Raw genomic sequence first — 15,009 nt, 5'->3', positions numbered from 1 at the left:
GCATTAAGGTGTCTGTAATATATTACATGTGGCAAAAACAAATATGTTTTACAACGGTGTAGAGGAGGAGTGCGGAGATGGTGGTGCGGTGGCATTCAACATAGCGCCCCTTATAAGTAATCTAGTGTGTATATAAATCATTGGTAATTACACATTTTCTCTTATTGTATAGCCTGGCTACGGATATCATATAACAACAGTTGAATTTAAATGTGGGATTTTTTCCACAATGTTAAATTATATGAACTTCTTTGGCCTAACTAGAGCCATATATATTTTTACATTTTTAACATTTTATTTAACCTTTATTTAACCAGGTAGGCTAGTTGAGAACAAGTTCTCATTTACAACTGCGACCTGGCCAAGATAAAGCATAGCAATTTGACACATACAACAACACACATGGAATAAAAAAAACATACAGTCAATATACAGGCAATAAATTGGCCATGGTGGCGAAGTAATTACAATATAGCAATTAAACACTGGAATGGTAAATGTGCAGAAGACGAATGTGCAAGTAGAGATACTGGGGTGCAAAGAAGCAAGATAAATCAATAAATACAGTATGGGGATGAGGTAGATAGATGGGCTGTTTACAGATGGGCTATGTACATGTGCAGTGATCTGTGAGCTTCTCTGACAGCTGGTGCTTAAAGCTAGTGAGGGAGATATGAGTCTCCAGCTTCAGTGATTTTTGCAGATCGTTCGTGTCATTGGCAGCAGAGAACTGGAAGGAAAGGCGACCAAAGTAGGAATTGGCTTTGGGATATATGAGATATACCGGCTGGAGCCCCCACCCAAACCCAAAGAGACAACAAAAATAACAACCAAACATACACAGAAAAAAAATCAAATAATAAAAATACATAAAAAGTATAATATGCAGTCACAGATAATTAAGCAATAATGCAGTTTATGTTCTGTCTTTTTAAGAAATGCCATACGTCATCAACTGGAGCCTGCGCATCTCAGTTTGAGAATAATTTAAAGCGCCGCATTTGCGCATTTCGACAGATTTATATATCATCTAAACTGCCTCATTCATTGCAGGATTCATGATTACTGTGAAAGTGAATAGTTTAAATATTTGTGAACAGGAGCCTCGTCTGGTCAGTCTGATGACAAATCCACACGTGAGCTCTGCAGCATTTGAACAGCAAGTAACAAGTCTTAACTGATCATCAACCTTTCAACATAGATAGAAGTCACTTCTCACATCTAATTCAATTTTGCTTTTATAGTTTCAAGTACCTAGCTACATTTGATAAGGTAGGTCAGCGTTTGCTCGCGGTGACTGTTCATTGACTAACGAATGGGGTCAGATTTAGCGCCCAACCGTGTTTCCATAGGTAGCTAGCTAACGTAGCGAGCTAGTTAACCATTGAGATACTTTTTCCACAGTGAAGTTGCCGAATAGCGGACTTGCAAAATCAAGATTAGCTAGGTATATTTGTTGTTGTTAAGTTAAACTATCGTTAACTTAGTTGGTTAACGTTAGCCACATTGACTAACCTTAGTTTGCTAGTTAACGGTTTAAAATGTAATTTATCTAACGTTAGCTAGCTACAGTAGCTACCTAGATTGATATATTAACTTACTAGCGAGCTAACAAAGTATCATAACTAACGTTGTTATATATTTAAAAATACACAAACGACTTTCCACTTAGTTTCTCCATATTATTGTCCGCCAGTCACACTGAAGTGTCTCTCCACTGTTCTTATTCGACAATAAACAAACAGTTTAGAATTATTAAATCATACTTGTTTTCACAACAAATAACAAACGCTGATATAGTGCACGCACATCAAATCGCAGTGGTCACATAACAAAAATATTTAGCAGATGTTATTGCTGTTGTAGCGAAATGCTTGTGTTCCTAGCTCCAACAGTGCAGTAGTGTCTAACAATACACACACATCTAAAAGTACAAATGAGCATTTGAGTGAGTATGAAAGTAAACAAACCCATTTGGAGGTTGGTTTGGATCATATTTGACAGACCACAATTGTCCATTTAAAAGTAAATGTTCAACTCGCATAGAAGAGGCAGGTCTGATTTCACCTAAACTATAAGCTAATGTAGCACCATACATTGTATTTGTACTAATTTGTGAAAAGGATGTTCTGGTTGTCATATGGGAAATCTTCACTAGTTTCCACTCCTTTTGACTTAATTTCTTTGCAGTGAAAACACCTGAAACTTTTCACTTTGGTTCCCTCTTGTAGACCCCCGTGATAGGAGTCAAACAAGGCCGGCCATGAGTTTTGTAGAGTATTCAGAGTTCATCCAGGAGGGCGACGTTGCAATTATCTTCCTGGGTCATGACTCAATGATGCCGGTCAAGGTGCAGCAGGGTGCCCAAACACAAACACGCTACGGAGTCATCCGCCACTCCAAAGACCTGATAGGCCAGCGCTTTGGCACCAAGGTCACTTGCAGCAAAGGTGGCTGGGTCTATGTGCTGCACCCCACTCCTGAATTGTGGACCCTCAACCTGCCCCACCGCACCCAGATCCTCTACACAACAGACATTGCCAACATCACCATGATGCTGGAGCTCAAGCCTGGCTCTGTTGTCTGTGAATCAGGTGAGAGGGACAAAACCAGCTGTTTTACAACTTTATGTAAGCTACTTTATCTGAGGACATGAGTCATTTTAATCTTTCCAAAACTTCACCCATTGCACTGAATAATTGCTTAGCATACTCATAAAGTATAAATATTACATGTTTCATGTTCCCTGTAAGAGAGGGACACAGATAATGAGAAAACATCTGGAGGAAGTATTTGTCATAGACTAGTGGTAAGCCACTCAAAAACAAAAGGATAAATGTGACGCCAATTATTCTTTGAACAGAGGTCGGTAAGCAAAAGCTCCCGCTCAAGAGCCGAGGGAAGTGGTTGGGACAACATCACACTTGGCTTTTGGTGATGCATGCCAAGTTGTCATGATTATCAAGAGTGTAAAAAATACTTCTGTTTTCATTGGGTCACAGCATCACATTTACATTGAGGCCTGTTGAAGTTATGCTCTTTTAAAGCAGAGAGAAATTACTATTGTGGTTTTACATCCCATTATTAACCTATTCAGTTAAGCGGTCAGTAATTTATGACAATAACCTGATCTGAACTAGACTTGAGATGTTACACCACAGTAGTACCATCTAGAAATATTCCCCAAGTAAGGAGGGTGAACTGGTTGAATTCAATGCAGAGGTAAAGTGATTGTGTGTGGGTGGGTGGTTAATGGATGTTGACGCAGCCTGGGCTGTGTACGTGTCTGGCTTGGAGGGTCTGGGGGCAGAAGGCTGCTTTTGCTGCAGTGCTTCATCATGTTTAACTGCTGTGCTGTTCCTTCCTTCCCGATTCACGGGTTATAGATGGAACACCAGTAAACTTGTGCGAATTCCCAGATGGCGTATCGATGAACAAAACTGCTTGGTCAGCCCCTGACATAATGGGGAGCTGCAACATGTCTGCAGTGTTGTCACATTTATTAGCCTCTTCATGTGGGTGTTTACTTTGCTTTGAAAAAGGTCTGGTTCCCAAACACATACACAGGGAGCAAAAAGCTAAGGCATTACTACAATGCACCATTGCATGCCGAGTCATTTTTGTTGGTTGGTTTTGAACTTGTGTAATATAATGTAGCCTAATTGAGTGATGAAAAACCCCTAATGTACCAACCTGAGTATCACCTGCCCTCTCATTAGATTTTCATAATTTTTCTGACATTGAAACCATGTTTCACTCTGTAGAAAATAAATATTTATTGGATGTCTGGTCAGATGTTATTCCTAAATGTTGATTATAATGGCTGACAAGACTGGAAGCTTATCAACTGATTAAATGTAAAAATCTACTTTATTACCTGCTAATACATGAACACTGGATGACGACAATAAGCCTATCTAAGCGATTACTTGTCCAATCTCAGGGGTGACTTATATTTTGTGTCCTGAGTGACTTTGAATGAGCTATGTAAACAGGCAGTGATTTATCAGTTGGCTGTTCTGAGCACAGCATGTGTTGTAGGGGAAATGCACAGTCACATAGAGGAATCATCTAGATTGTGCTGAAGGTCGCCACTCTAGCCCCAGCCCTAGCAGAAGGTCTCATGTTCTGCTCCTTCACATGTCATTGTTTAATTTCTTCGCTGACCAGGCTCCATCCTGCTGCCAGGAATAGATTAGAACTTTTGAAAGGAGTCCCAGGTCAGGGCTGTTTTCATCAACGCTGGCTTTATGGGAGAGCTAATGGGTTCTCACTGCTCAGAGCCTATGAAGAACATGCCAAATGCGGCTGCCTTGTTATCCAATCAGGTGGCACCCTCGTGATGGGCTGAGTGCCAGTGCTAATGGCCGTTTTGTGAGATGGGGAGAGACTTTGGGCTCTTGTCCTGCCGCTCATCCTCCTCAGGCAGCAGAAATGTGCAATGTCTCCATTTACATTTTAGTTATTTAGCAGACGCTCTTATTCAGAGTGACTTTGTGCATTCATCTTAAGATATCTAGGTGGGACACCCACATCACAGGCATAGTAAGTACATGTTTTCTCAATAAAGTAGCTATCAGCAAAGTCAGAGCTAGAAGGGTGTGGTGATTATTTAAGATACTCTGTGAAGAGGTAGGGTTTCAGGTGCTTTCGGAAGATAGGCAGGGACTCTGCTGTCCTAGCTTCAGGGGGAAGCTGGTTCCACCATTGTGGTGCCAGGACAGAGAAAAGCTTGGACTGAGCTGAGTAGGAGCTGCCCTCCCATAGGGGTATGAGGGCCAAGAGACCAGCGGTGGCAGAACGGAGTGCTCGGGTTGGGGTGTAGGGTTTGAGCATAGCCTGAAGGTAAGGAGGGGCAGTTCCTCTTGCTGCTCCGCAGGCAAGCACCATGGTCTTGTAGTGGATGCAAGCTTTGACTGGAAGCCAGTGGAGTGTGCGGAGGAGCGGGGTGACATGGGTTCTGCGTTCTGGATAAGTTGCAGGGGGTTGATGGCACAAGCAGGGAGCCCAGTCAACAGCGAGTTGCAGTAGTCAAGACGGGAGATGACAAGTGCCTGGACAGTCAATTTCACACATCAGCAAACCATACTCACAGATGGTGCTCTATCCCTCGGTCTTGACCTCTTTCGCTCTCATTCAGTCTTTGTCTCTGGCTTTCACATGGCAGGCTTATTACATTAACAAGGCCACTCTCAGATTCTGAATAAGCTCTTGTAACCAGTGGAAGATAGAAATGGCATGTCCTCGGTGCATGCCATGCTACAATTTGCAGAACAAATAGGCCTTCACATGTACTTTGTGAGGAATGTTCCTGCTTGGTAGTACCATGGAAGGTGACTAGATGTTTTAGATATTTGCGATTTGAAGCACCTTAGTGCGTAAGAATTGTCATAGTACAACATCACACACACACTTGAATAGGATTTGAGCAGAGTTGTGAATGAAATTAGGCAGTAAACTACACTGAACAAAAATATAAACACAACACATAAAGCGTTGGTTTCACGAGCTGAAATAAAAGATCCCAAAAATGTTCCATATGGAAGAAAAGCTTATTTCTCTCAAGTATTGTGCACAAATTTGTTTACATCCCTGTTAGTGAGCATTTCTCCTTTGCCAAGATAATCCATCCACCTGACAGGTGTGGCATATCAAGAAGCTGATTAAACAGCATGATCATTACACAGGTGAACCTTGTGCTCGGGACAATAAAAGGCCACTAAAATGTGCAGTTTTGTCACACAACACAAGCCACACAGATGTCTCATGTTTTGAGAGAGTGTGCAATTAGCATGCTGATTGAAGGAATGTCCACCGGAGCAGTTGCCACATAATTGAATGTTCATTTCTCTACCATGAGCTGCCACCAATGTCTTTTTACATTTTGAACCGAGTGCCCCATGGTTTATGGTATGGGCAGGCATACAGTGCCTTTGGAAAGTATTCAGACCCCTTGACACATTTTATGTTGCAGCCTTATTCTAAAATGTATGCAATTTTTTTTCCCCTTATCAATCTACACACAATACCCCATAATGACAAAGCAAAAATAGTTTTTGTAGGTTTTTTTGTTGTTGCATTACTTTGTTAAAGCACCTTTGGCAGCGATTACAGCCTCGTCTTCTTGGGTATGACGGTACAAGCTTGGCACATCAGTATTTGGGGAGTTTCTTCCATTCTTCTCTGCAGATCCTCTCAAGCTCTGTTAGGTTGTATGGGGAGTGTTGCTGCACAGCTATTTTCAGGTCTCTCCAGAGATGTTTGATCAGGTTCAAGTCTGGGCTCTGGCTGGGCCACTCCAAGGACATTCAGAGGCTTGGCCCGAAGCCACTCCTGCGTTGTCTTGGCTGTGTGCTTAGGGTCGTTGTCCTGTTGGAAGGGGAACATTCGCCCCTGTCTGAGGTCCTGAGTGCTCTGGAGCAGGTTTTCACAAGGATCTCTCTGTACTTTGCTCTTTTTTTGGCTTCCGTGGCTTCCGTCTGGCCACTCTACCATAAAGGCCTAATTGGTGGAGTACTGCGGAGATGGTTGTCCTTCTGGAAGGTTCTCCCATTTCCACAGAGGAACTCTGAAGCACTGTCAGTGACCATTGGGTTCTTGGTCACCTCCCTGACCAAGGCCGTTCTCCCCAGAATGCTCAGTTTGGTCGGGTGGCCAGCTCAAGAGTCTTGGTGGTTCCAAATTTCCTCCATTTAAGAATGATGGAGGCCACTGTTTTCTTGGGGACCTTCAATTCTGTAGACAGTATTTGGTACCCTTCCCCAGATCTGTGCCTCGACACAATCCTGTCTCGAAGCTCTATGGACAATTCCTTCGACCTCATGGCTTGGTTTTTGCTCTGATATGCACTGTCAACTGTGGGACCTTATATAGACAGGTGTGTGCCTTTCCAAGTCATGTCCAATCAATTGAATTTACCACAGGTGGACTTCAATCAAGTTGTAGAAACATCTCAAGGATGATCAATGGAAACAGGATGCACCTGAGCTCAATTTCGCGTCTCATAGCAAAGAGTCTGAATACTTATGTAAATATATTTTTTATAAATTGGCAAAAATGCCTAAACCTGTTTTCACTTTGTCATTATGGGGTATTGTGTGTACATTAATGAGGGAATACATTTTAGAATAAAGCTGTAACTTAACAAAATGTGGAAAAATTCAATGGGTCTGAATACTTTCTGAATGCACTGTAAACTACGGACATCAAAGACATTTTATCGATGGCAATTTGAATGCACATAGATATGTGACAAGATCCTGAGGCTCATTGTTGTGTCATTCATCCACCTCCATCCTCCATCCATGTACACAATTCCTGGAAGCTGAAAATATCCCAGTTCTTCCATGGCCTACATGCTCACCAGGCATGTCACCAATTGAGCAAGTTTGGAACGCTCTGATTATCGTGTATGACAGCGTGTTCCAGTTTCCGCCAATATCCAGCAACTTCCCTAGACATTGAAGAGGAGTGGGTCAACATTCCACTGGCCACAATCAACAGCCTGATCAACTCTATGCAAAGGAGATGTTGGGCTGCATGAGGAAAATGGTGGTCGATCCACACCCCAACTTAAAAAAAAAAAAAAACATTTTTTTTATAGTGTTTCTGACCAACAGATGCATATCTTTATTCCCAGTCATGTGAAATCCATAGACTCATGCATTTATTTCAATTGACTGATTTCCTTATATGAACTGTAACTCAGTATAATCTTTTGAAATTGTTGCGTGTTCTATATTTTTGTTCAATATACAAAGCCTTGGAAATGGTTTACCATGCAGCACTACCCACACACAGCATCATACTAAAATGAGTAGTATCCTTTCCTTCCGACCCTTCATAAACAGTTGTTGTTTAGACCAGACACTTGTGATCCAGTTGAAGGTCCAGGAGAGACTCAGTAGTACAGCTCTCAGCCCCTCTGCTGTGCCCCTGGCTCTGTCAGTCATCCGGTTAGTCGACTGCTGTGGCGTTAGCGAGTCAATGTACCGCTGTGGGGTAAACATTGCCCCCATTGTTGCCATGAGAACAAAAGCAGCAGTGACGCAATTTCAGCAGCACTGTAGCCCATCACCATGTTCCCCTGCCTTGTCACATGATCACTTCAGATGCGATCAGACACAACTGCAGTTGTTGTGGTTATATGACACCAAGGTTTGATTACACTTTTGATGCTTGCACAACTGTACTACTGTACATCAAACACGTTGATTTGAGTATAATGACATGAAAATGGAAGCACTTCTGTATGGATCTGTTTTCTACATTTTTCTCAGTTGTTGTGAACGCCCCAGTCATCTATAACAGGATTTCCCAAACTCAGTCCTGACCTTTTGCCCTAGCACTACATAGCAGATTCAAATAATCAAAGCTTGATGATGAGTTGGTAATTTGAATCAGCTGTGTGCTAGGGCAAAAACCAAAACGTGCACCCGGGGAGGGGCAGGACTGAGTTTGGGAAACCCTGATTCATGACACCACCACTGCTACTAGTCTCATAACCCATTCCCTGTATGTTTTGTTTGTAGGCACGGGCAGCGGCTCTCTGTCCCACGCCATCCTGCGCACCATCGCTCCTACTGGTCATCTACACACTGTGGAGTTCCACCAGCAGCGTGCTGAGAAGGCGGCTGAGGAGTTCAGGGAGCACCGCGTAGGCCACCTGGTCACCGTCCGCAACCAGGACGTCTGCAAGGAGGGCTTTGGAGTGACGGGGGTTGCAGACGCTGTCTTCCTGGACATCCCCTCCCCCTGGGAGGCCGTCAAACATGCCAAGAATGCCATGAAGAGGCAGGGTAAGAAGGGGTGTGCATGTGGAGAAGCAGCAAGGAACTTATTCCAGAGAACATGACTTTGGCTTGTCCACTCATGAATCCCAGCCAGCCTTTGTTCTCTGGCTGTGCAATGTAGTACAGTCAGTGCCATATTGGATATTGATCCGGGTCAGCAGAGCTCTCATTAAATGTGCCCTTGGCTCAGCTCATGCTTGTTCCTCTCTGTTACTTCCTTGTCACATGGATGCAGAATAACGTGACCTGACTAAAGAGCATGCAGTGGTCTCCATAGAGATCAGGACCCATGTACAGTGGGGACAAGCCTGGGCAAGTTGGCAGCTTTGTGGGGTGGTCAGTATGTGTGTGTGCGTGACTGTATAGGCTAAAGGTGGGACATGGGTAGAATACATCACAAGGTTATGAAGTATTCACATAGTGCCCTAGGCTAGTACAGTTACTTACTTAGGATCACTGATTTATAAACAGCTTTATAAAATATTTGTATAATCCCAAGGTGCATAAACAGATGGAATGTGGGACATGGACTAGTAACGGTGCAGAGAGACTCCAGCACCCTTTCCTACCTTCTCTCCTGTGGTAGACTGTTCAGTCCTCCCTTCTATGGTTTTCACGTCTGCGTTTTCCTCTCTAGCGATCTGACTCCCCCTTACACACAGAGCCACAAGCAAACAGACAGATATCTGGATGTAGAATCAGTCTCATGACCATACAGGGTTATGTGCTGCAGGGAGGTAGTGTGAGTCTCCTTTAGGCAAGGCACAATTTTTGTTCCCTCTCTTCAGGGCTGAGACACTGGAGTCCCAGTCTCTATCTCACACTCCTCTAGAGGACTGGACACTATGGAGCCGTCTCTCTCCATGCTTCAGCCAAGGGCATCTAGCATTTGACCTGTCAATTATACTGCCCTTGTGAGCTTCACATGCTCCTGTACAGTCTTGTGTAACCACTAATAAAGGAGATTTCCGTGCATTTTCCTTTCCCTGCTTTATATTTGGTCTGTAGTATCTGGGAACCAGGGTAAGGGGAAGAATGTGGAGCAGAGGAAATGGCTGCCTTTTTTTCTCTAATTCTTTTCATTATTTGGCCAGTGGCCTGCACCTTTTATTTAGAGAAGCTGTGCTCAGAGGACCCTAGATCCTGGCACAAACCCTCCTGCCCCCCACACACCCCCTCTGTTTGCCAAAGACATGGGGCCGATTGTGGCTGTGTTTTGAGCTTTCCAGAGAGAAGTGCTACTCCTATTTGTCAATGGAACGTCTTATCTGAGAGATCCCAAGTTTCCAACACTAGACATTGGCCGTGTCCGAAATCTGGCTTGTCTATTACTTACTTAAACTGCGTACTGTACTAATCGTACTACATACCATTTAGAACGTACTGTTTAGTGAAATCGAATGCAGTAAGCAAGGAATATCAGCATACTAGGCTCATCCTTCTGAGAGTACGTCATCTTATACCCTGACTACACGACGCGAGCGACGCAAAACACATTTAGAAATCTGTTACTCAATTATTGCACCCACACTGCTCGCGCGCGTCAACGAGCATCTGCGATGCCAAGGGCTAAAATAGAAGTCCTTTCTATTCCTGACGCAGATCGCTCTGCAAGTCCTGCCTCTCCCATCTCCTCATTGGTTTATAGAAGCAGGTACCCACGTGGCATCTCCTCATTGGTTATACCCACGTGGGTGATTGAAAGACAAACTGTGTTGCCGGTGTCGTGGTAATACTATGAAAGTTTAGATGCCAATCACAATATAAGGTCAAAGATCGAAAAAGCCTGGAAGGAGAGATGACTAGAAACGATTTGGTTGACCGCTTTATGTGTGGATTAATTGTCGGAGTAGAAGACCTAAACAACCTAATGTTGATAGCGCAGGAAAAATTAACTAGCACCAGAAAGCTAACTAAATAGGACAAATTAGCTAGCAAGTGCAAGCTAACTAGCTAAATTGCCATAAATGTTTCATGCTTTTCGACCTGTCCCCAAATTAATATAAATGGTTCAGAGTTTGTTTTGATATTTTAACCTGCGCGTCGTGATCGCGTTTGGTGTAGGGGGACAAAATAAATGTATGCACGATGGCGCACGCGCACAGCCGGTTTGGGTTTTAATGCACAATTGCGTTGATTCCCGCCATTCGTCGATTTTTAGTACAGTGTAACCCCTCGGCTGGTGTCAGACAAACATGGGTCTCGAAAGACTGTTCTCTTCCTCAATAGTGTGCAGCAAATTCTCAATAGTGTGCAGCAAATTCTCAATAGTGTGCAGCAAATTCTCAATAGTGTGCAGCAAATTCTCAATAGTGTGCAGCAAATTCTCAATAGTGTGCAGCAAATTCTCAATAGTGTGCAGCAAATTCTCAATAGTGTGCAGCAAATTCTCAATAGTGTGCAGCAAATTCTCAATAGTGTGCAGCAAATTCTCAATAGTGTGCAGCAAATTCTCAATAGTGTGCAGTATGACATCCTGGCATTTAAAGCATACTACAGTTTCAGAATTCCACATACCATAAACATTTATTTTTTCGCATATCCAAAATGCCTGCTATTTGTAATGCAAATAGTACAGGTATTCAGACGCGGCCACTAGTTTTTGTAAGGGCTTGTCTAGTAAGGCATATCTTACTTTACTTCGACTTTGGTGTGTATGTGTGTGTGTGTGTGTGTGTGTGTGTGCTTGGCACATACTAGTAAATGTCTGCATGTGTTGCTTGCTGGACTCATTAGGCTAAAAAGCCACCTCACTTTGTAGATTTAATGATAAATTCTTAGATTTTGGCTTGTGTAATAGACGTGTGAATTAGACAACATTCTTTCCTCAAGTCTGTCAAGGTTCTTGAAGATATTTAATGATGTGTGTAGGCTGTTTCTCTGGATACTTTAGCCCAGTGGAAACGCATGCATAGTCTTCTGTGTTTGTGATTCTACCCACTCGTATTGCATTCTGCTTCATCTTTCAGATCTGTGTATTACAACACTGGTCCTGTGACTGATTTCTTGTCACCATAGAAGCAAAACATGCGCACAAACACAATCTCCTCCCTGGAGCCTGAGTGTTGCACGTCCAGGTTTTGGCCAGAGAGGAGGAGGTGGTGGAGGTAGACTAGAGAGCAGGAGGATGAGACGATTCTAGTGATCCTGGGTTAAGTGGATCTGCTGTGATCCTGTTAAACTACACTAATGAGTGGCAGGGCTGTCCCTCTCTCCCACTCCACCTGTCCTAGTCCAACTGCTTTACTCTATCTGTCCTTACACAACCCTCTGTTATCCTTATTAGGCCTGGCCACACAGAACGCACACAACGTTCCTGTTTAATGATGAGGGCACTTGACAATTCCTGACAGTCTCAGGACTGCTCAGACTGTTGGGGCTTTTAAAGCAGGCCTTAAAGCTGAAAAGTCTAAGCAGTACATTTGTTTTTTGTGCGCCATTTCTATGTTTCCCATTCCTAACTTTAGTTTTTACTTCTTTTACTTTCGGTTTTGTACACCAGCTGAAAATAAAATGTTTGTTATGGAAATATATTTCACCGCGGATTAGATGGTACAATGATTCTCTACACTCTACATGCTTGTTTTGTCACATAAACTGAAATTAGGTGAACTGTTTTAGAATCTTAGCAACCAGGAATTGGTGGAGCAATTTCTGCATATTGCACCATTGACTCATCTTTATTGGCTGGCCTACCCTTCCTTGAAGACTTTTATGAGATCAAATATAATGTAAAAAAATAGATATAGATATTTATTTTCTCTTATTTAAATGCACTTTGAAATAATTTTTGTGTTGCTATGGTGATGACCCTTGTTGACCATTGGTTGATTGAGAGAAGCAGAAGAGGTGGAGCTAGTGGTGACCAGGTTGTCGACAACACAAATCCAGAAAGTGTGTGAGAGCTATTGTTCAAGGCATTCGACAACTAGCTAGTCAAAACATCTGAGGCTAGGCAGCCTTGGTCAGAATGCAAGGCTATCTCAGATATTTTGACTAGCTAGTTGTCGAATGCCTTGAACAATAGCTCTCACACACTTTCTGGATTTGGGTTGTCGACAACCTGGTCACCACTAGCTCCACCTCTTCTGCTTCTCTCAATCAACCAATGGTCAACAAGGGTCATCACCATAGCAACTACAATGACTTGAGCAACCAGTGGAACATTTCAATGTGTTCTTCTTTAAACTCAACACGGGTCATGTGTATAGCATTTTATTCCTTGCTTTTAAAATGGTTGACTTGCTTCTTCGGTGTTCAACATAACACACAAGAACAATAAGATGTTTATGATTAGGCCAATATCTCATTGTTGTGGATATCTAAAAAATCTTTGGCTTTGTAAATCTCTTGACGTGTTTGATGTCAGCATTGGAATCCAATTCACCAGCCGAGTCTGTCTTCTGAATCACAATATGCCTCTTAAAGGTGGCTAGAGGAGTGTCCAAAATCTCCATTAGGGATGAATAAACCAAACTCTGGAAGTTTACATAGATACTGCCAAAAGTAAAGCGTGTGAGATTGAAACAGAATAACTGACTCAATAACTGTCTCTTCTTTTCTCTGCTTATTTGTCCTCTCTATGTCCCCACCCCTTTATCCTGTCATCTCCTTCTGTCCCCACCTCTCTCTCTCTGCAGGGGGTCGTGTGTGCTCCTTCTCCCCGTGTATTGAGCAGGTGCAGAAGACTGTTGAGGCGCTGGCTGATGAGGGTTTCCAGGAGATCAGCACTCTAGAGGTTCTGCTGAGGGTGCATGACGTGCGCTCAATCACACTCCCCTTGCCGGACTTTGGGTCCGACCAGCCCTTGGAGACCCCGACTGACACCCCAGTCCCTAGCAATGCTTCTGTTCTCTGTAAGACAACCACGCCGCCCAGGGACATGGCAGGGCACACTGGCTACCTTACCTTCGCCACCAAACCCTCTGTGTAGAGGACTGACTGCTGGAGGTTGGAGTGGGCAGAGACTGTTGTCTAGGAGACTATGGCTGGGGAACTACACAAGGTCTAAATGCAGTGCTGATGACTTGAGACCTAACCTGACTCGGGTGGAAAACCTGCTCAGACTGATTTCCTGTACTTTACCTTCCTCTCCACTGCTCAGCTAAAACTCTACATTTCAGTCGACAGCTGACATCCTTTTGGAGAGAGACATGATTGAGAAATTGCTGCTGTTTTAGGCTATTTCCAGTGTCTTTCGTAGACTTTGATGAATGTATACACACAAACCCACACATCCCTAACACACTTTAACAGAGGGAGGAAGAGCGGGCTAAGTGGGATTCTATAAATAGGCTGCTGATTGCTGAGGGTCTCTACACAGGGCTGTGAAGAGCTGTCTGAGAGTTTCGCTCTTAGTCTGTCATGTACGGTCGCTCTAATCACGCTACTGATATGTTCTTGCATCATTCAGGATTGAAATAATAGTATCTTATCCCCCATTGTTACCCAGTTTCTCGTTTTTTTGTTGCAATTTTTACATTTGTAGAATGGTGGGAGAAATTGTGTTTTGTCTCAGCTGAGGGGGATGCTGTAACAAGGCTAAATAAACACCTTACCATTCTTCCTACTGCCCTCTGCTTGTGACGTTTTCTTTAACTATGGTCTGCTATTATCGTCATTGCTGGATGGCCGGTGGCTCCAGACCAAAAAAGGCAGAGAAATGGCAGCCGTTCTAGGCTGGGAGGAGGAGATGTTCTCCACTGCTCTCTTTCTCTTTGTGAGAGACTGTGAACCTCACTCTTTGATTGGTGGGATATTTTTTTATTGAACAAGGTCTCTTTTCCATATTAGCCCAGTATAGCACCACAATACACAAACATTAAACTACACATTCATATATACAAAATACATGTTATTATACACGAAAAGCTAAACACAATCATAAAAAATACATTCTTCTGTAAAAAGGTCCCCTAACAACCTGAAATGGCCTAGAGGCAATATTTGTATTGTAGATCATTCCAGGAAATTGAAGTCTGATTTGCCTAACTCATCTAGACACCGAAGGTGTCTCTAGAGTTAACCAGCCCTTTGAACGGGTTTGGTAACTTGATATTTTAAATCTTAACAGTGATGTTAGGTCAATCGGAAGTTTGTGGAGCAGGACTTTGAAACAAAAAGAGAGTGTTGTGATCTACATGACTTCAAAGAGGTCCACCCAACCTTTATGTAAAGAATACAGTGATGAGTAATAAAACTCCTGTGATAAAATGAA

The 15,009-nt window shown here is 43.1% G+C and overlaps 1 protein-coding gene across 1 annotated transcript; it reads left to right on the top strand.

The window, feature by feature from the left end:
* Positions 1–995: 995 nt before the first annotated feature.
* Positions 996–14,358, top strand: trmt61a (tRNA methyltransferase 61A). Its single transcript, XM_021585004.2, has 4 exons — positions 996–1,272; positions 2,232–2,594; positions 8,532–8,798; positions 13,433–14,358. Exons 2-4 carry the CDS (start codon positions 2,264–2,266, stop codon positions 13,723–13,725), a joined length of 891 nt encoding a protein of 296 aa, XP_021440679.1. The 5' UTR covers positions 996–1,272; positions 2,232–2,263; the 3' UTR covers positions 13,726–14,358.
* Positions 14,359–15,009: the final 651 nt, after the last annotated feature.

The sequence above is a fragment of the Oncorhynchus mykiss genome, chromosome 25, assembly GCF_013265735.2.
Source record: "Oncorhynchus mykiss isolate Arlee chromosome 25, USDA_OmykA_1.1, whole genome shotgun sequence".
Taxonomy (NCBI): Eukaryota; Metazoa; Chordata; class Actinopteri; order Salmoniformes; family Salmonidae; genus Oncorhynchus; species Oncorhynchus mykiss.
This window is presented reverse-complemented; position numbering and strand designations above follow the sequence as displayed.